The 19,710-nt window shown below is 38.9% G+C and overlaps 1 protein-coding gene and 1 long non-coding RNA gene across 9 annotated transcripts in view; one reads left to right on the top strand and one right to left on the bottom strand.

Moving 5' to 3' along the window:
* Positions 1–1,259: 1,259 nt before the first annotated feature.
* On the bottom strand, positions 1,260–8,447 carry LOC113981995. 4 transcript variants are annotated; one of them, XR_005564767.1, is made up of 5 exons: positions 7,998–8,447; positions 5,670–5,799; positions 3,734–3,825; positions 3,344–3,432; positions 1,260–3,126 (listed from the first exon to the last, which is right to left on the bottom strand). It is a non-coding gene; the product is annotated as an uncharacterized LOC113981995 (long non-coding RNA). The 4 variants fall into 4 exon arrangements; XR_005564766.1 differs by having other exon boundaries at positions 1,262–2,945; positions 3,032–3,432; XR_005564764.1 differs by having other exon boundaries at positions 1,262–3,432.
* A 589-nt stretch (positions 8,448–9,036) lies between these two features.
* RIC1 (RIC1 homolog, RAB6A GEF complex partner 1) overlaps positions 9,037–19,710 on the top strand; it is a 48,460-nt gene continuing 37,786 nt past the window's right edge. For all 5 annotated transcript variants that reach the window (XM_027709781.2, XM_027709782.2, XM_027709783.2 and 2 more), the window contains exon 1: positions 9,037–9,539. In XM_027709781.2, the coding sequence (XP_027565582.1) occupies positions 9,399–9,539 (141 nt within the window). In that variant the 5' untranslated portion in view covers positions 9,037–9,398. The remainder of the gene's footprint in view (positions 9,540–19,710) is intronic.

Genomic DNA, 19,710 nt, shown 5'->3' with positions numbered 1-19,710 from the left:
CTTCCTAATATCCAACCCAAACCTCTCCTGGCAGAGCTTAAGACTGTGCCCTCTTGTCCTACTGCTGGTTGCCTGGGAGAAGAGTCCGATGCCCACCTGGCTACAGGTGCTGCTGAAGTCCAGATAGACCACATCCACAGCCTTCCCACTCCTCAAGTAACAATCATACTGGCTGATGAACTCATTTTGGAAAAAATCATAAAATGGTGAGAAGACATGTGCACCTTAACAACCTATTCAAGAAGTGGACACACTGACTTTCTCCTATTTTAGATAGAATAAACTAATAAGTTTATTCAGTACCTATCCAAATGCAAGCTTCACTGGATACTCCCTAGGTCTTATAATGGAAGGGACAGTGAACACCTTATTCATACCATCTAGTCTGATAGATTTCGCACTGTTGCACCCTCATCTCTTCCTTCTGTGTCTGCCACCAAACACAAACTGCACTCATACAAGTGCATGGACACAGAGGTGGCCTGATTCAGTTCCTCTTTTCTTGTTGATCAGTCTTGAATAGTGGAACATAGGCATGCTCTCACTCATGTATCTTAAAGACACATTCACATTTGCAGTCCTTTTCAGGTCATGTACAATAACTTTTCACATCCTTGTACACAAATTTAACCCTTGGTCAGATCCTACTCAGCAACCTGCAACCCTGAGGCTTTTGATCATTCTTGTTGCCCTTGGTGCCTTTTTGATGTGAAAGGGTGAGAACAGCCCACCATGTTCAAGTGACAAGAACACTTCGAACTTACTAATAAATTAATGTTCTTCTTATTATCAGTAAAGTAATATTGAGTAGGCATTTGTTATGCCAAAACATCAATGATTAAAAAAGTGTTTAAGAGCTGATATTGTAGCTGTGGTTTCGGAGTGCATTAAAAGCATGCTTCATTAATTTTTAGTGTGTGAATAAGAACCTCTTATCTGTATAGTATGGAAACTAAAAGTATAACTGAAACTGATGTGGGTCACTGAGGCAATTAAGCATGTGCTTGCTAAACCAGAGCCTTCTGACTAAATATCTTCCTGCATCTGTCCTCTATAATGTATGTGCATTTCCCATCACAGAGATTATTTCAGTATATTCAGCACTGGCCAGCAATTTTCACTGACCTACATAAGTAAAACAGAAAAATAACTCTTAATATGGAATTGTAGTATTCTTAATAAAATCTAGTAATTATTCTTAATGAGACTGTAAGACAGTCACTCTGAGACCTGTTTCCCAGGATTGTTTAACAATGTTTGGTGCTATGTTTCATCATATCGTTCCAAAAAGATGAGTAATGGAAACATTTCTGCCACAGCATGTCCTTATTTATTTATTATAAGTATTAAGCCAAGTCATAAAACAGTATCCAAGCTGAAAAACTGACATCCAATGACACATAGCATGCTTACCAAAACAAGTAAGCCTTGGTGTACAGAAATGTATTTTGTTCTGTCAGCATTCCAACCTGTTTTCTTCCCACTCAGTAGTTTTGTGGCTGTAATCTACAAAAGCTGAAATACTTTTATTTTTCTTATTAATGGAACACAAGAGCTTTGATTACATTTAGGAAAATGTCTATTTAACTCTGTCAAGGAACTGCTGAAAAGTTGCAATGGTTCAGTGGCTGAAAAACTGTGACTGTTGCAGTGTAGCCTAAAAGCAGAAGTTCATACAGCATTTCCCCTTTTATTTTGCTGTTTTGATGCTATCTAATTTAAATCTCCTAAAGAACAAGCTCTATAGCTCCACAGTGTTAATTTACAAACATCAAACCTCTGAACAAGCCACAGAATACCCAGATATTTTTCTAAATGTGGATAAAGTAAACCAACTTTCTATAATTTTTCAAATGCATTTTTCTTGAATGGGTTTATTTTTCTGTTATTCAATATTTGTGAGGTCCATCTAAGAATATAACTGACAGTATTCATACTTTTTTTTTTGTATGTATATTAGCAGCTAGTCCTGACATTGCATCTTTTGCCCCTTCAGCTCAGTAAGTACAAGCTTCTGCTTGACAAAAAAAGTTCAAATCTGTCTCTTTAAATAATTTACACACATAACAGTAAGATTTTAGTAAGATTTTAACAACAAAGACTTTGATGACATCCCAAGAGACCACAAAGATGTCACTTTATGGTCTCAGATTAGAAGACAGAACTCTTGGCATATACCTGTCCTCATATTTCTGAGCCTCATAACTGGAAAACATATTTTCTTTGGTGTGCAGGGCATAGACACGAATGACAGCAATTTACTCATAAATACAGTAATGAAAAGGCTCTACTTTATTGTGATGTATTCTTGTACTGAAATAGTTACCATTTAATCAATGATGATTTGGGATGAGCAATTGATTTTCATGTAATTTACCAAGACAGAAATTATTTCCAAGTTCTGTCCTGCAACTAGAAGGTATTTTTAAGCCGCAACATACAGATCATTAACAAATAGGTAAAAAAGGCAGAATTTGAAAACAATTTCTTTAACACTGGACTTCAACAGGAAACAGCTCAAAATATGATGCCTCTTCTGACAGTGACAGTTTCAACTGTACTTTCAACTGTATTTTAGGGATGTTTGGATGGCTCTGACTCAGTAACAGCTTGGTTGATTGTGACACAAGGCCCTTAAAAAAAAGCTGATTTTTTTTTCAGTGTAGTCACTGATCACAAAGGAGTGAAAGCTGAATTGATCACCCATTTCTTTCAGACACAGCCAGGTCAGTACAGACAGAAATAAGTTCCTAGGGGGAAGAGAGATGGGAACTTGAATTCCTGTTGCCCAGGACGCTGTATGGTTGTAACACACAAACTGATAAGAAACTAGGCTCTTGAAACAAGCGGGTAATTTCTGTAGCACTTAGTGGATCACTTACAGCACTCTGTGTTTTTTTCCAAGCAGCTTGGGAACAAAATTCCAAAGTTCAGATGGTACTCTGCTAGCAAAATACATAAAAAGAACCAGGTCAACCAGTATAAACACATAATCAAAACAAGCAGAGTTGCTACAGCTTTCTCTGCTTACCAAATAAAAGCCTGCAGAGGGCACTGCTAAACACTATCACTATCTTAACACACTGTCAGAGGTTATTTAATATGCATCTCAGTCCAAACAAGTGCCTATAACGAAGAGACACAGAAGACAACATAAGGTTAATATCCACTAATATTATATAAGAAAATTCCAGTGTTTTCTTCTTTGATTTTACTTTGTTCCCTATATCTGCTCAAGAAGATACTTGAAAATGTGTTTTGCATCTTGCCACCTGTAAGAAAGGACCCTGCTTCTTGGATATAGACTGTAGTCCCATGCTGCAGATGATGTTCAACAGCCTACCAGACCAGACTCCTGTCTCCGACATCTATGTTGTCCTTTACTGTTCATCTTCAGACTGAAAACATTCCGATTCAACGGAGGAGTTGACACTATATAACACAAGTGTTAAGGATAACATGTACAGTTATAGTATGTATAGCAATATAATTCAAGTGTGCTTTTGTTAGTTTCAGATTATATAGTAAAGCAGATGTTCACAAAATTCCAGAAACACCTAATAAAACAAATACTTTAAGTGCATAACATATGATAAGTCCAGGTGACCCCACCTACCAATGCTTCCATACACAAGAGCTCCTATCTCTTCAAGTCTTTTGTCCGCAACTCCCATATCCATCTAATATACTCTAATTGTACCATGTACCCTGTACTTTACATAGGTTGTGTTACCTGGTAAAAATGTGCAGTCATCACCCCAAAAACGCTTCATTAATTTTCTTCCACATAAGGCAGCTCACACGGTTGTTTGGTCAGTTTGTTCACTGTAAATAAAGAATGTTTTTCCAGCACTGGTTTATACTGAAAATTATGTTAGAAAATGCATACCAGAGTCAGTTAGCTCCTTCTACAATGCTTTTTTTCTGCTTGGAAAGCCACAAGAATAAACTTGTTTCCCAAAGCCAAGACATTAAAAATGATCGGTGATTCGGGATGTTTCAGTTCCTAGTATCAGATATCAAAGACCGTCAAGGAATGCAGTTCTCCAGACATATTCAGAAACCACAATGGCTTTTGGTAAAGTAATTGTGTGCACAAAACAAATACTTCAGTGGTAAGGTATTCATGAAACTACAAGCATATTCACCAGTCAGTGAAGCCCAAATAATAAAGTCTGAAAAAACAGACTGAATTTCTAAGGATATTTTCACTGATGTAGAGGATGTTTTAAAAAACCACCCTACCGAACTCATAGCAGCTATGAAAACCAAACTGAAGTCCTCCGGGCTGTATAATCCCAAGAACTCAGATCTCCTGCAAATGTTGTGCTAACTATGTTAAATCTGATAGATCATGGCTTTGGAACATATCTTTATTGACACTGACAACGATTAATCCACTAAATGTTACAGGTTGCTTTCAGAATTGTGAAATATTTTTTCCCTTTTAATTTGGCTTTATATATTATGTATGGCTGTTAATGCACGGAAAGAGCTCTGCTGTGATTTCCCTTTCTATTTTCTCAGAGATAAACAAACAAAACAAAGTATTTTGGGCCCAAATTTATTTGATTTCTAATCTACCTAAACCACAACTGCAACTTTATTGTAGTATCTGTATCCACACATACTTTCACTCTAAAATTCACTAGTAAATTTACTTGCAAATTTCAGGTTTGGGTTCTTGAACACCTGGGAAAAGCCACTTTTGAATAGTAGATACCTTTCAAAAATTTAGAATAAAAGGTGTCAGTTGTTTGGTTCATTCATTGAAAAAAAAAAACCAGAAACATTATTGCAAAACACTACTGAAAAACGTAGGAAACTGGGTTCTAACAGTACTGAATTATACTGCTGGTTAGTTATAGATATGGTTCTGTGAGAAACTAAAAGAGTACTGCGTGACTTGTGTGAAATGGACAATAGACTATAAAATGGATGGTGAGTATTTACATGTTATTAGAGAATTATCTGAAATCAGTAATTATTAATTGCATTGCCTTATAAGTTATCAAATGGTAAATAATGTTGCCAAATAAATTTGTGACCCCTTGTGAGTGAATGGTTCCCAGAAAAATCAGGTGGAATTTATCTTTAGCTTTTTACTGTATTTAAATGTAGCTGGGTATACAAAATAATTTTCAAAAATCAACAGAAATATAAACATTAGGATTAAGAACTGTACTGTACTTTATTCCAGAATTATTGTTTTTGTCCCAGTACTTCAGGTCATCTACTGTATCTAAGCACAAATTGCTGAGTTCGATTTTGCAGTACCAATAGAATAAACTGTTCTTCCCCTTCTTCCTAAACAGTCTCTTTCATAGGAGTACTCCTTCTACTCCTTCCATCTCACTTGGATGAATTCAGAAAATGTTTGAAAAAATCAGAGTGACTTTTCTCTTTATTAATTGCAGCTGACTAGTCTTGGCATTTAACCCATTGTTTTGTTTTTTTTTTTTTATTTTTATCTTTAAAAAACATAAGATTTTCCTATTGTGTTATAAGGAATCATTTCCCTTTTATTGGGTTCTTTTTTTAAAATTTCTAATATTATTTCGATACTGGTTTACATTTCATCTTTAAGGATGCTAACAAACATTATAATTCACCCTCTGAGATAACCTCTGTAGGTCGTCTGTGGGAAAATGAGTTGAGTATTTGCCTACCTTGTCCTGTTTATATGGAATCGTTCTCAGTGTAAAAGTCCACTTTGGTGGGTCAAAGGATGACTAAAATGATAAAATGTGCAGTTTAAATAACAGACTAATGCAATCTTCACACTTCATCAGCAAAAATCTGCAAGGTAAAGGACACATTTGTTCCATGACCAGTTTTAAGAAATGAAGATAACTTAATAAAGACATTTTAATGCACAAAACAGATGTGCTTATGAACTGCCGCACCCTTTCTGGGTTTATATGACACCATGCCTGCGTCTGTAAGCAGCATGGCAAAAACTTCATGACACTGACCATGGCCATGCCTCACTAACAGTCTTTCTGTCAGTTTTTTGTTTGTTTTTTTTTTTTTTTTTTTTTTTTTTACTTTGAGCTATGTTGCTGGTAGTGACAATAGTGGGGGGAGAGGTCATTGCTTTTTTTTAAATTTAACATGCAAGGACTGACCCTCCGTCATTGCTCATGGAACAGCTGCAGATATAACATAACGTGAGAAGTAGCTGCAGAATCTAAATGACAGCTTATGGCGATAGCTGCACATCAACACCAGGACTCTTAACACTGGCAACTACACAGAATAGCTACTCTCATCCAACATTTTCATTCTCAATCTACTTTTGCCACCAGCAGTGTCTCCTCCTTCCTTTCACTAGCCTGGTAACATCAGGACTTATGTATTTAGGTTTATGATATTTCAATGTCCCTGGACGTTCCCACAGCTCTGCATAAGCTCTTCCTTTCCAGGACACAGCTATCTCAAGAGCGCAGTTTCCAAAACAACGTGACTGTCACTGAATAGGCAGCTGCAAGCAGGTCTTATCTTCCACTAGGTGAACTTGATGACAACTGACAAGTGGACCTTTGTGCATAAAGGGCTTTCACAATTCTCTTGCGCTTTGTTATCATAGTCTTGCTGCTATATCCTGTAATTGTGCCTTGGTAGCCACTGCCAGATCTGTTCAAGAAATTCTCTGAGCTTGGTCCACTGTACGCATTTTATTTCTACACAACTTTTGTGTCTCAAGGTATTATGAGTTACATTCCCATACCACAACACTGAGAAATATGCTTTTGTAGTCAAGTACAAACAGCCTATTATTAGAAAAAGTTTATTATTACCACATTACCATTCTAGGCATGTATTTTTGATTTAGCCTACAAAAAATGTATCAAAAATATCACACAGTTTAGATTGCATTCGTATTATTGATGTGTGGGTTTCAATAGTCATACTTTTAATGACATGCTGCTACCATCATTATTTTTAATTTCAAATATGTGCCTCATGCCTTTCCATGGAGAAAAGAACAATATCAGCAATCCAAAACTTACAAGGGCTCCAGTCTCCACTTTTACAACAAAATTCTACAATCCAGTCGCTATTAAGAGCAGTACTTGTTTCCCTCATTAATGCTGCTCCCAGCACACAACTTGGCATTGATCTGCATGCACCAACAACACGACTTGAATGAACATATTAGGATGCAGCAGCATTAACTAAGGAAGCTACAAAGTATGAAAGGCATGCAGGTCCCTTACTAATTCTTTCATGGATTTTCTTTGACAAATTTTTCTGTACTTTCATGAAGTAAGATGAACTTGGCAAAATGCAATTAATCCAAAAGAACGATGATTCTGAAGTTGTAAATATTCTTCGAGATGTATTTTGTGCCATTTGTTTAATAATCTGAGGAATAGAGGGGGAATCAATAAAATGAAATGATGCCACCCTTCTAATATAATTTCCATTTCCTAATTTAGCAGGCTAGCTAGTTGTCAAAAAGTATTCAGGGAAAAGACTATAGCAAGGAGGATGTTTGTAGAAGAAGCATTAGTTGGCACATATCTGAGAGCGGGGAATTTGATGGTAGGACATTTTCAAGTTGCCCAGTTAAAAGCATAAGGTATGAAATATCTTGGTGTTTAGTTCCTTTACTATATTTTTTTCCAAGGTCTATTATGGTTTTGTCTGGATTCCAACAGATATGGATATGGATTCTAATAGATACAGATTCTCTTTTTGTGTTCAGATAAAAATATTTCAGCTGGGACACAGTATTCATATGGTAAGAACAATATATTACCAGAAAGCTGTTAGGACAAAGCAGGCCTTAGGAGTGGGGACAGGCCGTGTTCTTTGAAGGGCACTGGATAATTTGCATGCAGTGAGACCTCTCTATAGATAGCTCAGTCTGGAGGAACTCCTCTAACAGGCAGTGCCGGGGGACTTGTTCACAAAACTTTTCTGCTTATTTCTAGCAATAGCTATTTCTTTGTAACACAAGCACTGCCCTTGCAACACCGTAGAGATCTTACCTTTAGTTCTCTTCCATTTCTTTTTATTTGCCAAGAGAGATACCAACTAGCTTCATTCACTACCTCTAAAGCTGTAGCTTTAGTTTCTATTTCTACTTGTCATCCTTCACACCACATGCTCCTACTCTCTCCGTAACGTGCAAATAAAAGCATGTGGGCAATCATGGAAACAAGATTAAGTAACAGGCCTTGGATAAAAATAACCCAGTGCGGAACACTGATCCAAGTCATCACTTGGGAGAAACGCCTGTGCCTGCCCCTGGCAGACGCCTAACGGCAGGTACACACACTGCATGAGCAACCGCGCCCTGTGCTCAGCCTGCCCCCGACACAGCTCACCCCACACAGAATTCATCGTAGAGTCACGGAATGGCATGGGTTGGAAAGGACCTTACAGATCATCTCGTTTCAACCCCCCTGCCATGAGCAGAGACACCTTCCACCAGACTAGGCTGGTCAGAGCCCCATCCAGCCTGGTCTTGAACACTTCCAGGGATGCAGATCCACAGCTTCTCTGGGCAGCCTGTGCCTCACCACCCTCACAGCAGAGAACTTCCTCCTCTATAGCTACTCTGAACCTGTTCTCTCCTGGAATCTATTCCCCTTGTCCTGTCACCCCCCGCTCCGCCTCCCTCTCCCCTCCGCTTCCGTCTCCCCCGGATCCCTTCCCTCTACACCGACTCCCCTTTCGCCTCGCACCTCTTCCTTCCGCTCCTTTTCCCTCTCTCCCCGCTCCCCACTCCTTTTCCGTCTGCCCCCTCTCCCTTCTCTCCCGCTTCAGCCCACTTCCCCGTTCCCCCTGCCCCTCCTGCGCACGCACTCCCCGCGCCCCCGACGCCGGGCGCGCCTTTTCCGCCCGGAGCAGTGACGCGCACGCCTCTGGCGTCACTTCCGCGCGGCGCGGCCCCGCCCCGGCCCCGCCCGCCCCGCGCCACCGCCCGGGGCCTGGAACAGGGGAACGGGGGGGAGGAGCGGCAAGAGGAAGAGGAGGAGGAGGAGGAGGGGGAGCGGTAGGACATGGCGGCGGGGCTCTCGGCGACGACACCGACCCGGAGCGCGGGCGGGCGAGGCACCCGTGGGAGGGCGGAGCCGCCGCTGCCGCCGCCGCAGCGCCGCGGCGCCCGCTCGGAGCAGTGACCGACTGACCCGGCCCCCCCGCGCCGCCTCCCGCAGGCCCGCCCGGCCCTCGCGCCAACCCGCACTCACCCCCGCCCCGGCACCGGCGGCCCCAACGCCGGGCAGGCCTCGGCCCGCGTCTCCGGCCGTCCCGTCCTGTGCCCGTGATTATGCGCGATCGGCCGCCGAGCCTGCGCCTCTCCCTCGGCTGATGTCCCCGCTGCCCCCCGCCTAGGATAGAGCAGGCTGAGCGCCCGCGCCTCGGGCACAGGGAGATCCACAGTCATGTATTTCCTCAGCGGCTGGCCCAAGAGGCTGCTGTGTCCTCTGGAGACTCTGGAGCGACCGCTTCACATCCAGACGGATCCCCAGAGAGCTTTCTTCGCAGTTTTATCCCCATCTCAGCTGAGCATCTGGTACTGCAGAGTGAGTATCCATCGGCTTGTCAGCTCTCGGACCCTGCACCCCCAGCTGTTAATTTTTTTCTTGTTCTTCCAGAAACAGTTGGAAAATTTGAAATTAAGTTTATAGGATACTTCATTATTTGTGAATCAGAGCGATTAAGCCACGATGTTTACTGACAGCAATGTAGCGTTAAGAAAATATGCAACATCAATCTACTTGCAGTTAACACCTGTTATGCCTGAAAACTGAGACTTCCAACCAACTTTTTTTTTTATTTTAACACTAAATAGAGCTTATGCTTAACGTAAGGAGTGTTTGTAGCAAATTTTTTTGTTTTTGCCAATATGCTTCATGTCTTCTGCCTTTTCAGGTTCTGTGTTTTATATAAAAAACATATGAATGTAGGAGATATGGAATAGTTTCTATAAAGCACAGAACAAACTAACTACTCAGACTGTTATAACACAGAAGTTCACAAACTTTTATGGAAAACTTTATAACAGAAAACTTGTCATGGCTTTTGCATGGAGGTTGCTGCTGCAGCAACATCCAGTTTGAGACTGTGTGAATAATTGACATTACGTGCCTTACTCTTAGTTCTCATTGTATTAGTGTGAATCTTGCGTGTCAGTTTGATTTGATGCAGTCAATGAAACAACTGTGAAACTGACTTTAAATTTTGATGCTGAATCCTTTTAAATACTGCTTAGATTAGACCCTAAATCTGTCTATAAATATCTCCAGCTCCAGGTAATATAGAGTTCATCTCAGATTACCAGGGAAAACCAACAATCCAGCTTTGGAAAGCTGATACTGGAAGATGTCAAATAACAGTCATAGCCTTAAAAATCTCGTTTTAAGTTATGCTGAGATTTCATCACATTATGTTTTATTGTGCTCCATATGACTGTTCCTTAGTTCCTTGCTGGGGTGCTAATGCTGTTTTTGGAACCTAGACGGGTATCCAGCTAGGACATAATCAGCCTGGTAACTATGCTGTGGGAACATCACCATGTGGCCTGTGTTTCCTTAGGTTTGTGGCACACTTGTATATAAACTGTACACTCTTCCAGCTTTTGCCAGTTCTTGAACCTGTAGCTGTAGTTTGTCAGCAGAGCACAATTGTTCTTCTTTTCTGGGAAAATATGTAAAAAACCCAACGGGCATGTGGAATGCTTCTCAAGATGTGCGCTGTTGTCTAGAATGTAGTTTACTTTATGGTCTGTTCCCAAGGACGAGGTTCATTAACTCACATGCTTAGACTTGTTTTGAAATGTTAAACATTGTATAATTGGCTACAGACAGAGGACTAGAAGAATTCACTTGCTGCAGAAGAGTTGAGTAAACTCAGAGGCCATTTACATTTTTAAAATAGATTTTGATTCAGTTTGTAATGGGTGCTTTTGAGGAAGGTACTGACTTTGCCAGGCTTGACCACCGACTGATCTTAAACTAAAAAAGTGTCTCACCGCCTCTGTGGACAACTGGCTGTTAGCAAAAACCTGTAAGAATAAAGATTTTGGTCAAGGGCATTTTTAAAAAGAATTTCTTCCATTGTTTTTCTGTATATAGCTTGGGTTTTGAGTGTGCCTGTGGGGTTTGTTTGTTTGATTTGGGTTGAATTTTTTTGTAGGTTTTTTTTTTATTTTTGAATGTTGAACTTATATAAAATAAAATTACTGCATTCTAGAAAATGCTTTCATTTGTCAAAAGTATCTTCTTTGAAACAAGGATAAGTTCTAGTCAGGTTGAACTAACTCAATTTCTTGAAGTAGAAAAGCCTTCAGGCTAATGTTCTTGTTAAGACTTGTTACTATCTCAGCTGTATATGAGAGGTTTCATGTAAAATGAGGTGGTGAGACTGGGAAAGTTCTGTTTTGAGTTTTTCAAAAACGGGGCCCTTTGAAATGCTTTCAGGTGTGTGAGCTTACATTCAGTATGTATATTTTTTAAAGTGACATAGTACTGTTTAAAGCTCCATTTCATCTACTATGAACTAAGAACTGGTGGAACGAAGGAAAGTTTATCCCAAAGAATGGATTATTTTCTGTTTTGAAATCAGTCTAGGTATTAAGATTAGAAACTGGGGTAAGTAGTGTTGCTAAAAACCAGATGGAGTTCTGTTAGTGTTTTTGAACCAAAAAGTCCTATTTTACTTGTTGGGAGAGATTGGATTGTGTATAGAGAAGATCAGTGACCAGTGGTGAATGTTTTCAGTCATGCACCAGTATAGGGGAAAGATAATTGAGCACAGCCCCCCTAGTATGTTTACATTTATTTATGAATTAAATGCATGTGCTGCTGTACCAGTATGCACATTAGCAAATGTACACAACATAGTCTGGTCTATTCTACTTTATTTTCAGTTGGAAGGGACCTACAGTGATTACCTAGTCCAACTGCCCGACTAATTCTGGGCTGACCGAAAGTTAACTCATGTTATTAAGGACTGGTAGACACAGGGCATCAACCACCTCTCCTGGACACCTGTTATGGGTTTTAAAAGGGAGGAAAAAGGAAAAAAAAAAAGACTGAGTTAAAGCCAAAATATGCACATTTTAAAATTTTTACTTTATTTTAGATATTATTGGTGCTAAAAATCCTTTTTTGCTCCCCAATGGACTATGTTAAATGCACCGCTCTTTGGAGTCCTCTGTTTCAACTATTTTTCTTAAATCTGAAGTTTTAGGCCTAGGTACCTCAGAAAATTTCTTGACACTAAGAGCCAATGAAACTATTTTCATTGACAACATTGGAAAGCTTGTCAAACGTTTTCATTCCGGTAATGTTAGGTACTTGGATGCTTGAAATGAGAAATATCAATTAACGAAAGAAACTTTCTGAAATGCTAAAACGAGGTAATTGATGTGTAATAGATTGACTTGGCAACTAAAGATGAGGTTTCACAAGGCAGCTGTGCAGTCCTAACTGTCACAATCTTTCCTGCTCGCATGTCTGTTTTATTGGATTTTATGGTGGACTAGTGGTGTCTTTTTACAGGCCTGTTAAGCTTAATGAACAAATAGAAGCCTGCTTTTTTTTAGCTCATGAATGGATCAAAGGAGCGTAGTAGATGGCCCGTTGAAAGTGTCACTCCCTTAACAGTTGTGGCTTTAACTTTAAATTGGTTTGGTTATCTCTTGAATTCTAGATATTCACCCATAGGGCTCTAGGATATTAAGGGAAAATGTCTGCAGCTAAGGAAGAAGGTGTTATAGATGAGTGGAGTTTTCTGCCTAACCCTTGAAAAGTGAATTGTGTGCAACAAGAATAGTCCACTGGCGTAGTTGTATGTATAAATATAGTCCAGCATTTCCTTTCTTTAATCTTAACAAACTTGTGACAATGAGAGGAATAAGTACTAGCCTTGAATATTTAATGAAACTCCTGTAGGTTGTTGGATTATCTGCCATGACTCTGCCAGTCAAAACCAGTTTTGTAAGCTCTTTGAAGCCAAGAGTAGCTTGCCCCAACTACTTATTTGGAGGAGGTTTTCTTGATTACCTATGCTTCTCAGCTTATGATTTATGCTTACCCTTGTTTTTTAAAATTGTATTCGTTTTTTTTTTATGATGATCTGATATTGAGTCAGATCACCCTAATGAACTAAAATAGGTGTATGGGAAAGCATGCACGTCAGAATCCTGGATTGTCAAATGATTGATATTCATTCTGAATGCTGGATAGATCAATATTCAAACAGCTCTCGTAGGGCACTGTTATGTGCTTTTCAGTCTCTAGCTGTTGCTGTATTAGAGTTGAACTCGTTACATGCTTTAAATCCAAGCATGTATGTTAGTTAAATAAGTAGGAGAAAACAGGCAGCCGTGCTTCTGTTGTGGAAGTGATCTCTGTTACCTGGAATTTTGCCATGCTGTAAAAGTAGTTACTTGTGACACCAGTGCATATAGTTCATAAGACATATGAATAAATACATTTGCAGTTGTTTTTGTAGTCTTTTTTTGTATTACGGGTGGCTATTAAAAGAAATGTTTTCACTGTGCTGTCAAGATTATGTTTTAATCCCAGAACTGTAAACAGAATAATTTACAGAATTATTGTGTATGGCTTTTTCTTAGATAGATTTGGATGCAACCTTTGTAGGATTTTTATCTGGAATTTGACTGCAGAATGGCACAACAGATATCTTGATAATGATGTAAGTGTCGTGTTGGTTGTGTATTGTGAACAATATGACATAGTATCAGTGCAAGGTAAGATGTCTTGCCTCTTCTGCTGTTTTTTCCTTAGTAGTTTAACCCATGAGATGCTAATCTCTTATTGATACCCTTCAGATGTTGGCCTGAGAAGGCCATTTCTTTTTGTATGTCAGTAACAGTAATGGTTGTTGTTGCTTTTATTATAAAGATACATTTGCGATTACAGAATGAAGAAAATTAGAAATACTTGTTGCACTGATAGATTTATCATATGAAATGTAAATTGTCATGTGGTTATTCAGTAGGACTACCAGGTTTTCAGTGTCTCTTGTATTAACATAAACCTTGTATTATATGACCCCTGAAAGATGTGTCAGAATTACTTGCATGAAGGAAAAAGCATTCTCAGTTACGAGTTTTGACTGTGCAGTTAGTTGCACATAAAAGAGCAGCAAAGATGTATAGAATATGTCCTTGCTTTTTGGCAGCATTTTTGAGCAGTAGTTTAACTGAAGACTTTCACATGGAAGAGGTAGTTATTGAAAATTCTGATGCACTTTGATTCTTACCTATTTCACAATAGCTGTGAAGCACAGTATTGGGAGCTGTGTCTGCTGTGTTTGTTACATGGGTACTGTGTTGATTCTAAGCTTTCCAAATGGTTTAAAAATTCAATTAAAGGAGTTAAGTTTCGGCTTGTCTCTCTGTTACTGACAAAATGGCTTTTTTTGGTCTTTTTTTTTTCCCTTCTGGTCCTTAATAGTTTTTCTGTTAGTTCCTTATGCTTACATAGTTCTATAGTTCCTTATGCATACATCCATACTTTTCTTTTTTCTCCATCTAACCTTTCTGGTTTATTTATAATCCTGCAAAGCTTCAGCATTTAAAGTGGAGCACAGACCATGTAATGATGAAAAAAGTGGTCGGTGTCAGCTGACTTTTGCTCTGTTTTCTCCTAGCTTTGTTTTTGTCACTTAAATCATAAGCTCCTCCAAACAGCTTTTTGATTTTTGTCTTGTGTCTACAGCTTAATGAAACATTGAAACATTTGTCTTATAAAACTAAACAGGGCATTTGTGTTTTTGAAAGAAACTGCCTCTTGGATCTAAATGAGATGGATTTTTGATGTCTAGAGTAATATATTGTTAGGGGATGAGAATATTGGAGTCTTAACAGTTATCCACAGCCATGCAAGTTCTTGTTTTGATCTCACATTAAGAAACCCAAACTTGTACATAAGACCATGTTCCATATGTGCTGTTAGGTGTTTACTTTTGAAACTTAGTCCAGTAGTTTTCCTTTGTATTTGCTGACCTACTTAACTTGTAAAATCCACTACATGCACAGTTTGTCATTAACCTGCAGCACTCAAACCAGAGAATCTCAATTAAGGAAAACTCTTTTTTTTATTAGTTTATATTCTGTGAAAGGAACAATGATTGTACCTCTCTGCATTTGGGTTAACTTATAATTTTCTGTAATTCCCTTTAACCATCTCAGTTAGGACAGACACTTGCTCATAGGATGGATGCTGTTCAAGTCTGTTCAAGGCTTCTTGCCCTCTTTAATGAGGGCCTCTTCAGAGCAACATTCACGTCTTAGTTTAGGGTTTAAGTGAATACTTGATTTGCATTTACATCAAATGTGGTAGAATGATTGTGTTTAGGTAAGTGAATTGGTAATATCCCACATCTAAACTCACTAAGTGAACTTTCTGCAGGGTTTGTATACCTTGATAGGTTTTGGGTTTTTTTTGTAAAAACTATATGGTTCAGTGTTCTGAGACTAGTTATGCTGCTAATAGAATCACAGAATCAGAGAATATGCTGAGGGGGAAGGGACCCATGAGGGTCATCAAGTCCAATCCTTGATCCAGGGCAGGACACCCCAAGAGTCACACCACATGCCTGAGAGTATCATACAAACACTTGAAGTTTGCAAGGCTTGGTGCTGTGACCACTTCCCTGATGAGCCTGCTCCAGTGCCCAAACACCCTCTGGGGGAAGAACCTTTTTCTAACAGCCAGCCTAAACCTCCCCTGACACAACTTCAGGCTGTTTCCTTGGGTCCTGTGACTTGTCACCACAGAGAAGAGATCAGTGCCTGCCCCTCTGCTCCTCCTCATGAGGAAGTTGCAGACTGCCATGAGGTCTCCCCTCAGTCTCCTCTTCTCCAGGCTGAACAAACCGAGTGACCTCAGCCGCTCCTCATACAGCTTCCCCTCCAGGCCCTTCACCATCTTCATTGTCCTCCTTTGGATGATCTCTAGTAGCTCAATGTCTTTCTTCTATTGCAGTGCCCAAAGCTGCACACAATATTCAAGGTGAGGCCACCCCAGTGCAGAGCAGAGCGGGACAATCCCCTTCCTCGACCAGCTGGCGATGCTTTGCCTGATGCCCCCTAGGACAGGGTTGGCCCTCCTGGCTGCCAGGGCACTGCTGACTCAGATTCAACTTGCCATTGACCAAAACCCTCAGGACCCCCAGGTCCCTTTCTGCAGAGCTGCTCTCCAGCCTCCCATTCCCGAGTCTATACACACATCCAGGATTGTCCCATTCCAGGTGCAGAATCCAGCACCTTCAATTGTTGAACTTCGTATGGTTGGTGATTGTCCAGTCTTCTAATTTGTCAGGGTCTCTCTGCAGGGTTTGACTGCTGTCCTGTGTGTTTTGTGTTGGGTTTTTTTAATTGTTTGCATAGGTATTTTGTCCTTATGTTGGTGCAGAGCTCATCTTTTATAGTGAAAAGTCCAGAGGGATTCTTCAGGTACGAAAACAACTGATAATGAAACAGATATGTGTTTTTAGGTAGTTTGAGTTCAGGTGTCTCTGCTGATGAAGCTGTCTTGCTACATGCTGTTTTACAGGTACTGCAGTTCCTCTCTTGTCTTCCAAGACACGTTTGCTTTCAGCTATCTCTTTTGAATGTTGTGATAATCACATGTCAGTAAGAGAGAGACATGTTTAATGCTAGAGAGACGTTGTTGTGAAGCATAAAAATTTCGGAGCAAGAACTGTGGAACATGATCTTGTGAAGAGATAGCCAAGGTGTCTGACTGATGGAAGGAGATAAAGTGCATTTAACTGTGAGAAAAAGTTCTATTTCTTTTCAGTAGTATTAACTATAGCACTGGAGAGTTTGTTTGCTCTTTAGTAATGATAATACTATATTATTTCTGAAGTTATATTTTCTATTTTTCTTTTCACCGTTTTTGTCATCCCGTGAGCATCCACCACCACAGTTCTGTTTGTGAGTGGGAGCTTCTGTTTTGCCTGACCTTACATTCCTCCTGAGAGACAAAATGTACTACATCAAAATGCTAGATTTTCTCTGCAACAGATTTTAAAATGCCAGATATGCTTCCTGTCTATTTTGGGAAGCTTTTCCTAGTGTTAAATTGCAATTTGAATTAAGACTTACTTAGTTCTTTATTCCTTAGTTTTCTATTCTTTCTTCCTTAACAACTGAAGGTGTTTACTTCTTCCTGTAGACAAATTATTTAATTCTTTTTAATCAAGTCTTTATTTGTTAGGTCATTTGCTATGTTTATGGAATCCAGTTTCTCCTAAAGTTGTGGCTCTACCATTAATACTTCGGCAGGTGGATTTTAATAATTTTAAAGGAGGAGGCGTAATATACTGCCTTATTTGAGGCAGTGGGTGTAATTCATTAGTTGAGCTTAACTAGGTTTCTTTATCCTTTAGTAGCTGCATGCAGAAATGTGAAGAGGGGAAAACCGTGGAGTTTTCATGAAGCTGATATGGAAAGTTAGTTGGTTTTTCTAACAGTATCAAATGTAAAGATTTAGGAAAAATTCTGATTAATAGAATCTAAGCACCTACTGTTGCTATACAGACTATATAAATATGTAAATATGTAAAACTAACCCAAGTATCACACCAACTAAGCCTGCTTTTTTCTTTTTCTTTTTTTTTTTTTTTTTTTTTTTTTTGTTAAAATGTGTGTTTAGTGGCTTGCTGTGCTTGGGTGAAGTAGTTAGGCTGATATACTTCTGTTTACAGAAATACTTGTGTTCCTTTATACATCTTCAGTCACTTTAGGTAAAATAAATTACTTCATATGTAAAGTTACCATTTCTTTTTCTCTTGCATGAGCAGAGCAGGATTTTGAGGTGTCCTTCTGTCTTGGTTAATCTGAAAAGTGCATGTATCTGTGGGAAGCTTTTAAACAGGGGGATGAAGTTTGTATATTAGGGTTTTCCTCACATATGAATAAATGCTTTTGAGCTGTGGAGGATGTGGACATAAACTGTATCAGTGAAATAATTTATAGTTTAACCTTTAGCTAGGTAGCCTTTGTCACCTATTGAATTACAAGTGGGTCTGCTTTCTAACGAGAAAAGAAGCTACTTAAACTGCAAAAAGATAAAAATGATTGTTTGCACTCCTAATGTTAACTCCTTTAGTCCTCATCTGTAAGGCCCAAAGCCTAGAAAGAAGTTTTTATAAATTTTATAGCTGTTGTGTATGCAGAATGTTTTTCCAGGTTCTAAGGTGTAATAGCAACTTTCTTGTGAATAAATGTCACAAGAACTTTACAGTATAAAAGCAGTCATTATGTTCTATAAAAGTAGCAATATAGAAAGAAAATTGTGCGTTACTGAGTTTCTAAAGCATTATTTTGCCAGTTGCTAAAATGCATCAAGCACAGAAGTGCTTTAAGGTTGATCTCCAAATCTGCACTAATATTGCAGATTACAACAGTCTACTTTTTCTCAGTATATCTGAGACAGTTCTGGTGGTTCTAAGCCAGTCAGTAAAAGGCTGTGTATTTCATGAGAACCACCAATAAGAATCTGTTAAGAATAATTAGTTATCTATTTAATGTCAGATATTTTGATGTGAACATATCTGCAAAAGAAGCTTCATGAATTGAAAAAGCTGGTGTAAATAATTCTTAGGGTAAGGATTAGTGTTCTTGTTATACTTTACAGTATAAATATTTAACTTTATTTTTGATAATTCAGTTCTGTGTGGGTGTGAAATTTAAGTAATAATGCTCTTAGGAGTATGAAAAGTCATACTGTGCATTTACCAAGGCTAAGGTTGCCCGTGTGACATTAATTCAGCTCCTTATTTATATACATGGTGACATTTCATTGCTTTGTTTCATTCTATTTTAAATTAATATTCATAGTTTTAAAGTATTTGTTTGTAACTCCACTGTTTCTTAAAGGAAACTGATGCAAATGATTCAAAATATGAATTTTCTAGACACCCACCAAATTCTGGAGTAGCGGACACCCGCATGATTTCTGGGTAGAATTAATATTTTTAGATTTGTTGTACTGCTTCTGCTGTTGGGGCAAGTAAACCAAGAACAATAGTAAAGTTCCATCACCTAGCAGTCCTAGCAGTGGATGGCAAGCTTTGCCTAGGGATTTCATGGTTAATTTCAGGAAAACAAGTGATTACTGTTTACTCTTTTGGTTCCCTTTCAGTGTGTTCTATGTGGTACAGTTTGCAGCTAAAACTCTGAATTAAAACTGGCATTGGTAAAGTTAGGGACAGCTTATAGTGTGAAGATGAGTGGTAACTTCTTATACAAAAAGAAAAGTATTCCTTGCTTAATTTAACTTCCACCTCCTGATAGTGGAGGGTAACAGAAGGGGGAATACCTGTCTAAGCTGAAAACTGTTATTGATTTCAGAGCAAGAAAGTACAAACAGTTCATATGAATAATCCTTCCAGCAAACTGTAGGGGTGGATTTTCTGCAGTTTCTGACAAACTGTTCTTGAAGAGATATAAAACAGATTTCCTGATTGTCATTCTCTTTGATACAATGGCCCACCCATTTAGCATAAACTAAGCAAATGGAATGTACCAAATACTTTATAGAATATTTCATCCTAATTAATTTGACAGTCCTTGTCATCATAGGAGTCTGTTTGAGATGCTTCTGTTCATCTTAAGCATCAATCACCCTTTGTGTAACTTGAAATTGCTTCTGTATTCTGAAATGACTTCTTCCTGTGAGGTGATGTATTTTACTTAAATGTCCTGGGTTTGAA

The sequence above is a fragment of the Pipra filicauda genome, unplaced genomic scaffold (assembly GCF_003945595.2).
Source record: "Pipra filicauda isolate LSUMZ 115617 unplaced genomic scaffold, ASM394559v2 scaffold35_size7292922_pilon, whole genome shotgun sequence".
In the NCBI taxonomy this organism is placed as follows: Eukaryota; Metazoa; Chordata; class Aves; order Passeriformes; family Pipridae; genus Pipra; species Pipra filicauda.
This window is presented reverse-complemented; position numbering and strand designations above follow the sequence as displayed.